Here is a 13,287-nt window from a genome sequence, read left to right on the forward strand (position 1 = left end):
ATTTCAAGCAACTACTCGAACCACACTTTGTTTGGAAACCTAAAATTTTACAAGTTCAATTCTGGCAAGATAATGTACATTTGCAAGGGGGGAAATGCTTGCTGGTGAAATGTAAGGCAAAATCCTTTTTCATAATGATGTTGTTTGGATGAACTTGTGCACACCTTAAACTATTCAATTGAGTATCTTATTACTTGTCCGGGTCAATTTCCCCGTGCACACCTCAACTAATCAATGGGGTATCTGCTACTTGTATAGATCAATTTGTGTACACATCAACCATTCGATCGGGCATTTGCTACCTGTTCGGGTCAATTTGCGCACACCTCAACTATTTCATATGGTATCTGCTATCTGTCTGGGCCAATTTATGCACACCTCAACTATTCGATCGGATATTTGCTACTTATTTGGATCAATTTGTGCACACCTCAACTATTCAATCGGACATTTTCTACCTATCCGAGTCCATTTGCGCACACCTCAACTATTTGATTAGGTATCAACTATCTGTCCGTGTCAATTTCCTCAAACCTCAACTATTTGATCGGGTATCTGAAATTAGTCCGGGTCGATTTGCGCACACCTCAACTATTCGACCGGGTATATTCTAACTCACACTAGCATAGGTATCGAGCAACTCAGCTCACTAAGATTTAGACAGATGTAAAGAGATAGAGTACCCCTTTTTTTCAGAGATACAATTTTTTCCTATATGTTTCTTGCATCATATCTTCATCATGGCATATAATGCAGGCATTCTTGATCAGATCATCTCTAAGCAATCTGTTTTTGGTATACAAAATTAAATTTTCCTTTCCAAGTTTTAATTCAAACTCGAATATTTCCAAAACTTACTCTCAACAACGAAAGCTCCAACAAATTTTCCAAACAAAGAAAGTATACACAAAAAACGAACCTCACTAAAATCCCCATCACCGGTCTTATCCTCATTTCCTCTTTCACTGTGCTTTTACAAGTCTCTTTCTCATTCTTTCTATTCAATTCATACACGTTATCGCATTTTCCCTTTGCATTTGCCACGTTATAATCTTTGTATACATATACATTTTCCTATATATATGTGTGTGTGTATACCTCCTTCCTTCAGTTCAGTGAGCCTTCATTTTTTTTTTTATTTTTTTTTTTTTTACCATCTTCTACTCAATGCAGTATCCCCTTTTTTCCAACTTGAATCTAAACTACGATTCAGACCAAATCTTACAGAATAGGAGTTTCTTTTCTTGCCATATGCGCTTAGACTTTCCTATACTATAATACATTTATTCAAAAAAACCTTTAGTATGTGGCCAAAGATTTTATTTCAGTGTCGATGGAAACAAGAACGAAAAACACTAGAATTGTGATGTTTCCATGGCTAGCTCATGGTCATATTTGCTCATTTCTAGCAAAGGCACTTTCAAAGAGAAATTTCATAACTTACCTCTTTACAACACCAGCAAATCTCGCTTTCTTCAAACAAACACTCTCTCCAAAGGAATGCATACGCGTTAAGCTAATGGAAATTCAGCTCTCAAATTTGCCTCAACTACCTATTCATTTTCACACCACAAATGGCCTTCCACCCCATCTCATAAACACTTTAAAAAGGGCCTTTGTTATGGCGAATCCCGATTTTTTCACCATTGTTGATACTTTAAAACCAGACTTGATCATCTATGATTTTCTCCATCCATGTATTCCAACAATGGCTTCTGCATTGCTTATCCCAGCTGTTCTTTTTCTCACCCATGGTGCTGCATCAAACAGTTATCACCATCATGATAGAATTAACAATCCAAGTTTGGATTACCCTTTTCCTGAAATCTTTTTTCATGAGCATAGGAAAAACAAGAAAGTACACGATTCGCTTGAGAACAAAGGCATCGATGAGAAAAATGGCGCCACGAGGTGCTTCGAGAGATCAAAAGAGATCATCTTGATCAAGACTTCCGCAGAGCTAGAAGGTAAATACATCGACTACCTGTCGTTTTTTATCATGAAAAAAGATCATTCCGGTTGGCCCTATCGTGCAAGCATTTGATCTAACCGATGGTGGGCATTATTATGATCAGGTCATTGAATGGCTAAATGGGAAAGAAAAATGTTCAACAATTTTTGTTTCTTTTGGGAATGAATGTTTCTTGTCTAATGAGGAAATTAAAGAATTGGCACTAGGGCTAGAGCTTAGTATGGTGAATTTTATATGGGTAATTAGATTTCCGATACGAGAGAAAAAACAAATTTCAGAATTTTTACCAGAAGGGTATTTCAAGAGAATTGAAATAGAGGGATAATAATTGAAAATTGGGCGTCACAGGGGAGAATTTTGGAACATTCTAGTATTGGCGGATTTGTGAGTCATTGTGGATGGGGTTTAGTAATGGAGGCACTTAATTATGGTGTTCCGATAGCCATGCCCATGCAACATGATCAACCACTTAATGCAAGGTTATTGGTGAATGATGTAAGGGTAGGATTGGAAATTCATGGAGATGAGGAAGGACATTTTTGCAAAGAAGAAGTGGCTAAGACTGTAAGAGAAGTGATGTTGGAGAAAAGTGAAGAGAGATTGAGGGAAAAAGCAAAGGAATTTAGTCAGATAATGAGAGAAAATGCAGAAAATGACATTGATGGGGTGGTGGAAGAATTGCTTAATCTTTGCAAGAAAACAATTATAAGGTATAGATACATTGGACAAATCTACTAAAAAAAAATGTCTCGTGTACTACTATCTTTCTTTTCTTTTCTTTTTACAAAGGCGATATTTGGATCAACTTGCACATATTTCGATTATTTAGGACAACCATATTCAAAGTTTTAGATGCATGCTTTTACGCGATCTTATCAGTTTGAATCTTAATGGGAAAGCAGTTCAGAAGATGATATGTACAAGTAAAATGTTGATTGTGATGTTTCAACATTCCATTGTACAAGTTTTTGTAATCACTTGGGTTGTAGAAGTTCCTGTAGGCAGTCTAGTAGTACTAAGTCCCTTGCCCACTCTATCTCATGTAAATATGGGGAATGGAACTGTCACTAGTTTGTAACTTTGTTGCTCTGTTTCAATGTAATTATGACCCCCAAAAAAAATGTTGATTGTGTGTATTTATCTTTTTTTCTTTTTTTCTTTTGGTCCTTCTTCCTCCTCTTAAATTAGTACCTATCTTACGTCCTACAACAAGAAGTGATGCAATAAATCTATATAAGAAGAATTCAAGTTACCTATATTATTGGAGTAAGAAAAATTTTACGCCATTAAGTCACTTTCATTAATTATAGCAGATAATCTAACTTAATTTTAATATTACATATCTCGCATTTTAAGGAGTTACTTATCGTTTATAAATATCATTGGATTGCTTGATAATTTAGAAAAATTACACTGACGTTATACATAACTTAAACTCTATAAAGAAATATATCAAATTCTAACTCTCTTCCCTCCTTCCCTCTCTGGGGTATGAAAGAATAGCATATGTTTACTTTTCATTATTGTATGTCATCTTGTTTCTAGTGGCCAAAGAAAGGATTAGTTATTTAATTAGTAGACTATAGTTGACTTACTAAATTAATTACTTAACCTCCACTTGAGGAAAATTGGCAGTTACTTGTAACAGAACACAAAAATATAATGAAAAGGGCTCATTCAGCCTGTAATTCTCATTTGTTCATGGTTTTTTTCTCAACATTTCACAGAAGTAATTTTACATGACAGAGACCGTAAATTTAAGGAACAATTACGTGACAGAGCAAACTCTGCTCTGTATTTACCCAAAATAGCAACAGTTTAGAAAAATTACAACAAATAGCGATAATTTGGGTTTAATATCTAATACACTGTATAGAAGCTCTCAATTTCACAAGCCTTTGCCCATAACTGTCACTGCCACCCCCAAATTCTCCACGATCCCAACCACTGCTAGCTTCACTGTCACCGCCAGCCCAAATTCTGCTCCTCGCCGCCGCCGCCATTAACCACCGCATATGCAACGTCCGATTTCACCACTGCCGGCACTGGTTCCGGCACCACAACCGCCGGATCAAATCGAACCTCCGCCACCTCTTTTCCATTAACGCCGGAGCTGAAATTGATTACATCACTTGTTTCCAACAATAGCTCTGAATCAATAGAGATTTCTATATACAGAAAACCAGCACTGTACTCTTAAAATTATATTTCTATTTGTATTCTGTCGGATTTGGTTTATTTTCCGCCGATCTCAAGGCCTGACTTGAGTGTATGTGAGTGTAATATCTATGTATTCCGAAAGAGATTTTTTTTTTTTTTTTTTTTTTTTTGGGAAATTAGATGTACTTGATTGTATTTTTGGGCAAAACTAGATGTATTTGACTAATTTCCATTCGATTCTTAAATGCATTTGCTTATTTTTCTTCAGATCTGAGTGTATTTGTCTGGCCGGATAGACTCAAATACATTCAACTTTGCGACGCCAGTGGCAAACTTGCTGATTGGAGCTCGAATACATTCAAATACAGCCAAAACAAAAGGATATATCAATAGTGAAATACAATCATTTTGAATACACATGTATTCAAAGAAATTAAGGTTGCGTGTATTCAAATACAGTCACATACACGTGACATCAGATAAGGTTGGATACAACTGAACAGTGTATCCAACTACACTCAAATACATGCGAATTGCCTAAATGTAGCTACGAACCGTAAATAAGTAAAAGGTAGCTACTATTCGTTAAGAGCTCCTAAAATGTTGTTATTTGTGTAATTTGCCATAAATTTAAAGGTCGATTCCATCAAATTTAAGTCTTGGAACCGCCTCTACCTCAGGGGGCCGCCTTTCCATTGAGCAGAAGGAAATGAAAAATGAGGAGTACCACCACTGTTAATTAGAAAAGTATACATGTTACATACTCTTTACCTCAAGTATGAGCCATGAAAATGGGAGGAATTTACAACTCTGCATCAGCCACTGAAACACTTGATAGCAAAAAAAAAGTGATACAATACCACTAAACAATAATCTAAAAGGAAAAGGAAAAGGAAATTCTTTCAACAGAACTATAATAACCTGTCACAGAATCTCTTATCCAGATGAAACATGTATCTTCAGTCCATGTAGAGACAGCTACTCATTGACCAAAAGAAGCACAACTCAAGTCAAGAACAGTTAATATAACGCAAGATTACATTAAGGGTGTGTTTCGTATACGATGGAGAAAAAATTTGGAAAATGTTTTCCGAAAATGACTTATTTCTTCCGGTGTTTGGTAGGTGAGTGGAAAATGTTTTTCGGAAGACATATATTGAAGATTGTTAAGAATATTAGCAGACTGGATAGTGTTGCATGAAACTCTCAAGTATGAAACAACAACAAACCCAGTGTAGTTCCACAGGTGGAGTCTCAGGAGGGTTGTGTACGCAGACCTTACCCTTACCTTGAGATGGCAAAGAGGTTGTTTCCGATAGACCGGCTCAAAGAAAAACTCTCAAGTATGAAAGATTGATAATAATATCTATCATTTATGTATTGGTTAGAGCAATGATACGAAGTTAAAAGTTGGAAAATGACTGAAGCGAGGTAAGTCGTTTTCCCTCTGTTGGTGGAAAATGTCGAAAATGTTTTCTAGCAACCAAACACTAGAAAATGACTTATTTTCTGAAAAACATTTTCCATAAAACCATTTTCCGTCATCCCAAACACGCCTTAAATCAAGCAAAAACCTCTTCATGAAAGTTCAAATGATGAGCAACAACTTTTGGTCATCAACAATCTCCAATATCTTTGATAAAAAATAACTACTATTCCACATCATAAAACTATAGCCTTCCTCCAACAGAGAAATCTATTCTTGAATCATATTGAGCTAGGAAACAGCAGATTTATTTTTACACTCGCTATACTAGAAAAAATTCCAAATGTTAATTTACAGGCAGAAGGAATGCTAGAATATGCTGTTAGCCCAAAGAGCCGTAACTTTTCAGGAGGGATGAAGAGCATACACTTTTGCACATGCAGTGTAGATTTAATTCCTGCTAGTACAAAGGCTACCAATCCAACAAAATTTAGAAGTGCTAAGTGATGAATATTACTACTAGTTTCATTATGGGCATCAATTCTGACCACCTTCATCTCCGTACTACCCAACAAAAAATAGATATCTTTCGAACTAATGTCTATAGAAAGACAACACATACTTTCCTCTGTATGTACAGAAAGTTCATTGATCTTCTAGAGGAAAAATAAGCACAACTTCAATCAGATAGCTAGCAATACAAAGACATATATCATAAGATCATGCACAATAGTTTCAACATCTTAAGAAATTCACTTCCTTCGGCAAAACCAGGCTAAAGATGTTGAAGTTAACCAGACAAAACAAATCATGAAGCTGTAAAACAGTAATATAACAAGCCATGAATTTGTCTTATCTGAGACAGACGTTGCATGAGTCCTCTCTATGGCCAGGAGAGGTGCTGCAAATGCAAGCATCATCTTTGGACTTTAGGAGGCAAAGGATGCACGCATCCCAATGTCGCCCTGGAAAATGCACATGTTCCGTGAATAAAAAAATAGAGAAAATAAATCCATATACTTCCATATTGCGAGGAGATCAAAGAAATGAGTAAATAAAATCCATAAGTATGTTACAACAAGGTGCAATGAGTTCACCAAATTCAGTTCTTGATTAACAGCTTCTGAAGTAGAAATAGAAAAATAGAATTGTTTTATTTGCATCATACATAGAAAAAGGTCTTCTTATGTATGCATCCACTCTTGGTTTTTTCCAATTCAGAAAAAAGTATTCAGCAAGAACTAACTGGCTTCATTTCAATCTGTTTTTCCGCCCAATGAAGAAAGATTTTCGGTTGTAACATTTAGACTTTTGACATTTCCATAGCAGGAATGTCCTTGACTAGATTACACATCAGGAAAAAGTGATATTTACAGCTCAATGATGTAGCAGAAAATACCCAAGCTCCTTCAGAAATAACATCACAAGACTTTTCAGTCATTCATTACAAAGTTCAAAGAAGTATGAATTTAAGAATAATTGAGTCGATTTCTTTCCAAGAATATACGGCATGATAACATAGTTACAAATTGGCCAACTGTCTACAAAGTGGAGGTTAACGACCAAGAGAGAATTAACAAATGTGTCACCTACTTCATGCTTTTACAAAAGCTACTCAATTCAAAACATGGATGTGGTCCTACCATTTGAAAAAAAAAATGGAGAAATTAATTATCAACTGACATGAATACCAGTTCCAGAAGAAATTAAAGTCCTCAGCTCTCTTAAATGTTCGTCATTTGAAATATGGAGTGCGATGCGGAGATTTGTCAATAATGCTTCTTGTTCCCAACTCAAGGGACCACAAGCATACAATGCCTCCAAAGTGCATCTATAAGCATGCAACTCCAACTCACGAATACTTTCTGCTACATTGGAGCTTTCCTCCTCATGTGCTTCTGCTGAACTTTGAAAAGACTCTGCATCACTGCACAGAAGATCAGGAACTTGTTGACAATGAACTTCGGAAAAGTTAGAAAATTTATTTGGACTCTCATGATTAATGCTACAACTACCGACGGAGCATGCATCAGAATCATTAGATTCTCCAATGCTTGCAGCGGAATAGCCATTGGCAGCACTTCTTTTTGTAGGGCTCAATCCATAATATCCATCCGACCAATTGTTAAATGAAGCACTCACATACTTCTTTTTATCCATCATATTTCCTTTGCACCTGACATTAACATGTGTCTTTCCCTCTAAGGCAGACGGAACTACTTTCCGTCTCTTAAAATCTCCCTGAATGTTTCTAGATGATTCGTCCGACACCCTCTTAAGCAACACCAAAGAGTTAGCATTACACTTCTGCCTTTTAAAGTTTCCCTGAGCAGCCAAATCTCCATCTCTAACATGAAATCCATTTCTGCTCACCTTGTTAGAAGGTTTTTGAGCAGGAAGGTGGTCAGGTTTTGCACACGTCCCAGAACCCTGTAAGTGAAAACCAACATAGAGTCAATAAATGCATCACTAAGACATTTCCTAAACAATGACAAAATAACTAACAATAATCAGAACTGACAAACAGACGTTTGTCTAAAAGGGCAAAACCAGGGGCGGATTTATACGCTAATTTATGGTGCACGTGAACCCATGGTCTCTCCGTCAAACTAGGTATTTTATGCACATATTTCCTAAAATTGATCTAATATTATCTGTTGGCACCATGCTTCAAAAAGGCTAAATAGTGCATTTGGTTGAAAGCTGAGTTATTTACCTAAAAGGAACAGGAATCAATTTCCACTTGATAGTTTCTTTTTTCTCCTTTTTTAGTGGTGCACCCATGTTAAAAAAAATCCTAGATCCGCCTCTGGGCAAAAACTCCCAAACATCAAAACTTATAAAACTAAACAAATTCCCGGACATCATTAAAAATTTCTATCTGATAAAATTCAATAGATAAGATAAGAGGAAGAGCGGTATGCTTAATTTCTTCTGCCATTTAAATTACTTGCAAATAAAGTCAAAATTCATTCAAAACAAAGAAGGGCGAAAAATAAAGGCGTCAGGATAAGCATGAAAACGAGAGCCAGATTAAAGACTTGCCTTTCCAATCAAGTGCCATTTTTCGTCTTGCCAACATTGTCGCACTCTGGTGTTCGATCTATGAACCCGAATCTCCTCAGAGCACCCGGTCAGGTGTACCAAATAACAGTCACTATTCATAACCTTCACAATAATAGCAGTTTTCCAACAACAGTTATCAAACACCTCGATAATCTGACCACTTTGTCCATTCTCCACACCTTCTAGAATCAGGGGACATGGTCTAATATCCCTCCTCGAAACCCTCTCGACCCTCGTTTTCTTTTCCGTAGACGGATAATAATCATACCTTACAGAGTAGGTATGTCCATTACCCGATACGATCTCTGCAGGACACCACGATACAGGTGAATCCTTCTTGTTCATCACCTCAACTTTACTTCCTTTTTTAAACCTCATATCCTATGATTGTTCAACCCCACAACCAATAAACCTGATTTTCACAAAGAAAAACAAGAAAGTTACACATAGGAACCAAAAACAAAAACAAAAAAAAACTTGTCTAAGTAGAAATAATATGAGATCAAGGCTACAGATTAACAGATATGGCATTTAAATACAACATATTTGACTAAATGTAAAGTATATATAAAAGAGAAATATCATGAGTTTCTTTTTACATCAGATTAACAAAAACTCTACTCAAAGCCACCAAAAATTAACCACAAAAAAACCCCACAACAAGAAAAAAAAAAAATTACTCAAGGTAAAACATGAAATAATTTTTTTTTTTTAAAAAAAAGAACTAATAATTTTCAAAATACTTGATGAAATCACATTGATCAAATTTTTAAATTAAAAATTCAAGGAACAAAGTATAGTAGGCACTAATCACAACATAATGTGCAAAAATAGATAAAATCAACAAATTAATAGAGAAAAATCCAAACTTTACGAATGAATTGCAACAAATGATCAAAAATTACCCAAAAAAATATCAATTAATTGAGATAATTAGGTTTAACAAATTCAAAAAATAAATATGAAATTAAGGACCTTAAATTGAAATTGATGCAATGATTAAGCTTGTGAAGTTGTTGATCGCAAATTAGATTTGATTTTATCAAAGAAATTAAATGAATTTTCGTTTTTTCTTGGATTTGGGAAAATGGTATTATTTGTGTTCTAGGGTTTGGTCTTTTGGGGAAAGAAATTAAATAAGAAAATAAAATAATTTGAATATTTATATTTTGAGAAAAAGAAAATAGAGAGAAGGGTATTATTGGAAGATAATGATAAATTTGATTCGAAAATTTGATCCACCAGAAAAAAAAAAACTTGAAAGGGCCCCATCAATCGATGCACACTTTTCTGTTTGTTTAAAGAATATTTTTTTTTTTTTAAATATATTTTTGATGTTTACTTCTAAGTACAAATTCATTTTGTGTGACATGAAAATATTCTCCGGAGAAACATATTTTAGCTAAAGAAAGATGTTATTTCTCGTAATTTATGTGATACTTTTCTTTTGGAACTTTTTAAAAGAGATTTGATTTTCTTTTACTTTTATACAATTCTCATATCATTGAGATTATCAGATTTAGGAAAATAGTTACAGTAAAAAATTCAATATATCTTGTACTTTATTCGCATAACTTAGGGAATTAAATACCTTGATTTCATTTTTCTATTGTTGTTCAAACAAAGTTAAGTTTGTGAACTTTGATCTTATACATAATCTATTTTTAATACAGAATCAAACATTGGCCAAGAAAAGTAAATGCACAAACCAATTCAGTAATTATGAATCCTCATATTAAAATCTCTTTAATGTAGGTTCTTTATGACTTTGTCTTCAAACGAAACAACTCCTAAATTCATTAAATTATTTACCCCTTAATTTTGATATGATGCTTTACTCTGTTTTCTACCACTCTTTGGTATTCACTTTACACATCATTAATACTATTATAGGCTAAATACCTATATAGTCCTTTAAACTTGATAAAATTGGTAAATTAGACACTCCAACTTAATTAATAATGAGATAGACATCTCAACTAAATAAAAATGTGTTTCTTACACAATCATGTTAGCAAAACTACGAAGGAGCTTAAACATCAAATGTTCATTACTAATGAACTAAACCGTAGATAAATAGTAGATAAACTAACCTAAACTAGTTATAATGATACCTCTTGAGCCAAACAAAAGTGAAGCAAGGAAATTGCTTTGTCTAGCCAATTAGCTATTTAAATTGTAATCATTTTCTTTCTTAAATTTCCAATGTAGTATGTTGTGAGCTTCTCATGCATGTTTCTTTCATTGATCTTCTAAAGTCTTCAAAGAATTTTGAATCTAATGGAAGATTTTGATATTCCTAATAGTTAATATGTATCCCATCATGATGTGTCAAAGAACGAACAAGATAAAAACATGTGTATAAAACAAAAAAGTTCCCACATCTCACTCCAGCCTAACTCCCATTTTTATCTTCTTCCTCTTTCTAATAACAAGAAGCCAAATTTGCTTCTGGAAATTCACATGTAAGCTATAGTTATCAATTATTTTATTCTGTCCCTTTCATCAGATTTGGACCAGAATTTAAAGCTTCTGATTTTAGAATTATCCTATTTTAAGTTATTGCGTTATAAATTAATAATTTATACATATTAAATAACTTTTTTAAGACAAATACAAAATTAAAATTATTGAATTTGGTCGAACCGTGAGTAGAAATCTGTACCTTGATCTCTAGCTCCACTCCCGCCCTTTACCTATGTTTAATTACAATGTCGTACCAACTTGCTTAGTGAGTAGAAAGACTAATATAAAAAATAATCATTAGTGAATTGGCATTCATGAACTAATATTTCTCCCAATATGCTGGTTATTGTCCAAGTTGAAGCTACATATGATATATAGTGATGAGATTGATTATTCTCGGACCTTGTTCAGTTGGTTAAGTCTAGATAAAAGTATTTTTTTTTCTACAGTAGTATTTTTGTGCCCGCACTTCAACTAATTTTATCAGGTATATAATCTCATAACAAATATCGAAATAGTTTTGTCGTTAAAGGTCATACAACTATGATTTAGTGTAACTCTTTCTTGAAATTTTCTCAAATTTTATTCCCAAAGACCCTACCAAAGCCTCATTTTGTTTTATAATACCAAAGTTTTAATTTATTAACTTAGGAAAAAGGATAAAATGAACAATATTGGTAGTTATTTAATCCAATCTCTACGTATCTTACCTTTTATTGCACCCCCCCCCCCCCCCCCAAAAAAATAAAAAAAAAAAAAAAAACCCCAACAACAACCAACACACACCAAGCTCGGACATGGAACCTTCCTAATTTTGTTTAATTATGTGGAGAATCAAAATTGACAAAAGGTACGAGAACTATTATGCACAAAATAAGATGGAAACATAAAGAAAAGTTTGACATTTCCAGTGAAACAGAATAGACCACAAAGAGAGTTGGTCCAAACTAAAGCTTAAAATATTATTGCGAATTGAACCAACCTTTAAACCTTATAAAATATATTGTTATCTATGGTCAAAGTGAATTTTAAACGTCAAAAGGTGTAACACTATGACAGAACCATTTAGTGCTTTATAGTTTGGAAGTTTTATCTTAATCCTTATAATTTCACTTGAAGCAAAGTAGCCACTAGTTTCTCACAAATGCTAACTAATAAAGCAAAAGGAATGCGTATTTTTTTCTTAAAGTCCTTTTGATCATAAAATTAGAAAGAAATTAGGGATAAAATAGTTTTTGAAGGAAAAAAAGTTTTAACACCAACGAACCCGTTCTATTATCTCGTGACTCGTCTAATGTCTTTTTTACTGTCTAAACTGAATTAAAAATTGAATTCGTGACATTACGTCTCGAATTGTGACTTTTTGATCATGAAATTATCTTCTTAAAATCGTCTCCTCTTCTTTGGCTCAACCTTGGCGAATGCTTAATACAACTATTGAAGACCAAAAAATTGTAACACAAACTCATAGTATATTGATATTAATGGGGAGTTTTCTACGAAATAAATGTGATTTGATTCTAAAAGTCTCTTTCTCCGCTTCTATATAAAAAACGTTGAAATTTTGTAAATTAGGAAATTGGATATTTGTTGATGTGCATGTGTCTTTACCCTATGTATACATTGCAAAGCTCAAATGAGGCAAGAATTCACTTGTTTATTGCCAATTTGATAAATTTAGCTTCTACCTCATCTATGCCTTTTTTAAAAATTGACATGAAAAATTTAGTTATTTTCTGCAACTCCGAAAACAACTTATTCATTCTTTGCCTTCATTATAAAGAAACCAACACTATTAAATAGTGGTTACAGAGTTGATACTAGGATAAATACTTTATCCATTATAAAAGTCATCTCAACCTAGATGACAGATCTATATGGCTGTCAAAATCTTATCATACAATCAATTCTCTACTTGTTAACAACTTAATAGTTTTTAATTAGTAACACTTCATAAAATGACTCTGATTTCAAATCTAAAATAATAATCACCTAATAGTTAAAGAATTCCATAGACCAATAGGTCCAATACTGACGATAACCAACTTGTTAAGTGATGTTACAGGTAGTAAAAAGTAAAATATAATGCACTCGGATAATTTGTGGGCAAGTGTTCATGGAAGCAAGTTTAGTTCACCATATACAACACCTTATTCTGACTTATTGCGAAATATAACTACTCTAAAATAGTATATTT

The 13,287-nt window shown here is 33.8% G+C and overlaps 1 protein-coding gene and 1 pseudogene across 4 annotated transcripts; one reads left to right on the plus strand and one right to left on the minus strand.

Annotated features, from left to right (window-relative positions):
* Positions 1–1,026: 1,026 nt before the first annotated feature.
* LOC132615484 (UDP-glucosyltransferase 29-like) lies at positions 1,027–3,112 on the plus strand (annotated as a pseudogene).
* Positions 3,113–4,495: 1,383 nt separating this feature from the next.
* Positions 4,496–9,766, minus strand: LOC132613889 (uncharacterized). Of its 4 annotated transcripts, none has more exons than XR_009572128.1 (4): positions 9,600–9,765; positions 8,604–9,036; positions 5,054–7,988; positions 4,496–4,864 (listed from the first exon to the last, which is right to left on the minus strand). XR_009572128.1 is itself a non-coding variant. In XM_060328178.1 (4 exons), exons 2-4 carry the CDS (start codon positions 9,000–9,002, stop codon positions 7,427–7,429), a joined length of 873 nt encoding a protein of 290 aa, XP_060184161.1. In that variant the 5' UTR covers positions 9,003–9,036; positions 9,600–9,766; the 3' UTR covers positions 4,496–7,426. The 4 variants fall into 4 exon arrangements, 2 of the variants coding, with proteins under 2 accessions (XP_060184161.1, XP_060184160.1); XR_009572127.1 differs by having other exon boundaries at positions 4,496–4,962; XM_060328178.1 differs by having other exon boundaries at positions 4,496–7,485; positions 7,574–7,988; positions 9,600–9,766.
* Between the last annotated feature and the right edge of the window lie 3,521 nt (positions 9,767–13,287).

This window comes from Lycium barbarum, chromosome 10 (assembly GCF_019175385.1).
Source record: "Lycium barbarum isolate Lr01 chromosome 10, ASM1917538v2, whole genome shotgun sequence".
Classification (NCBI taxonomy): Eukaryota; Viridiplantae; Streptophyta; class Magnoliopsida; order Solanales; family Solanaceae; genus Lycium; species Lycium barbarum.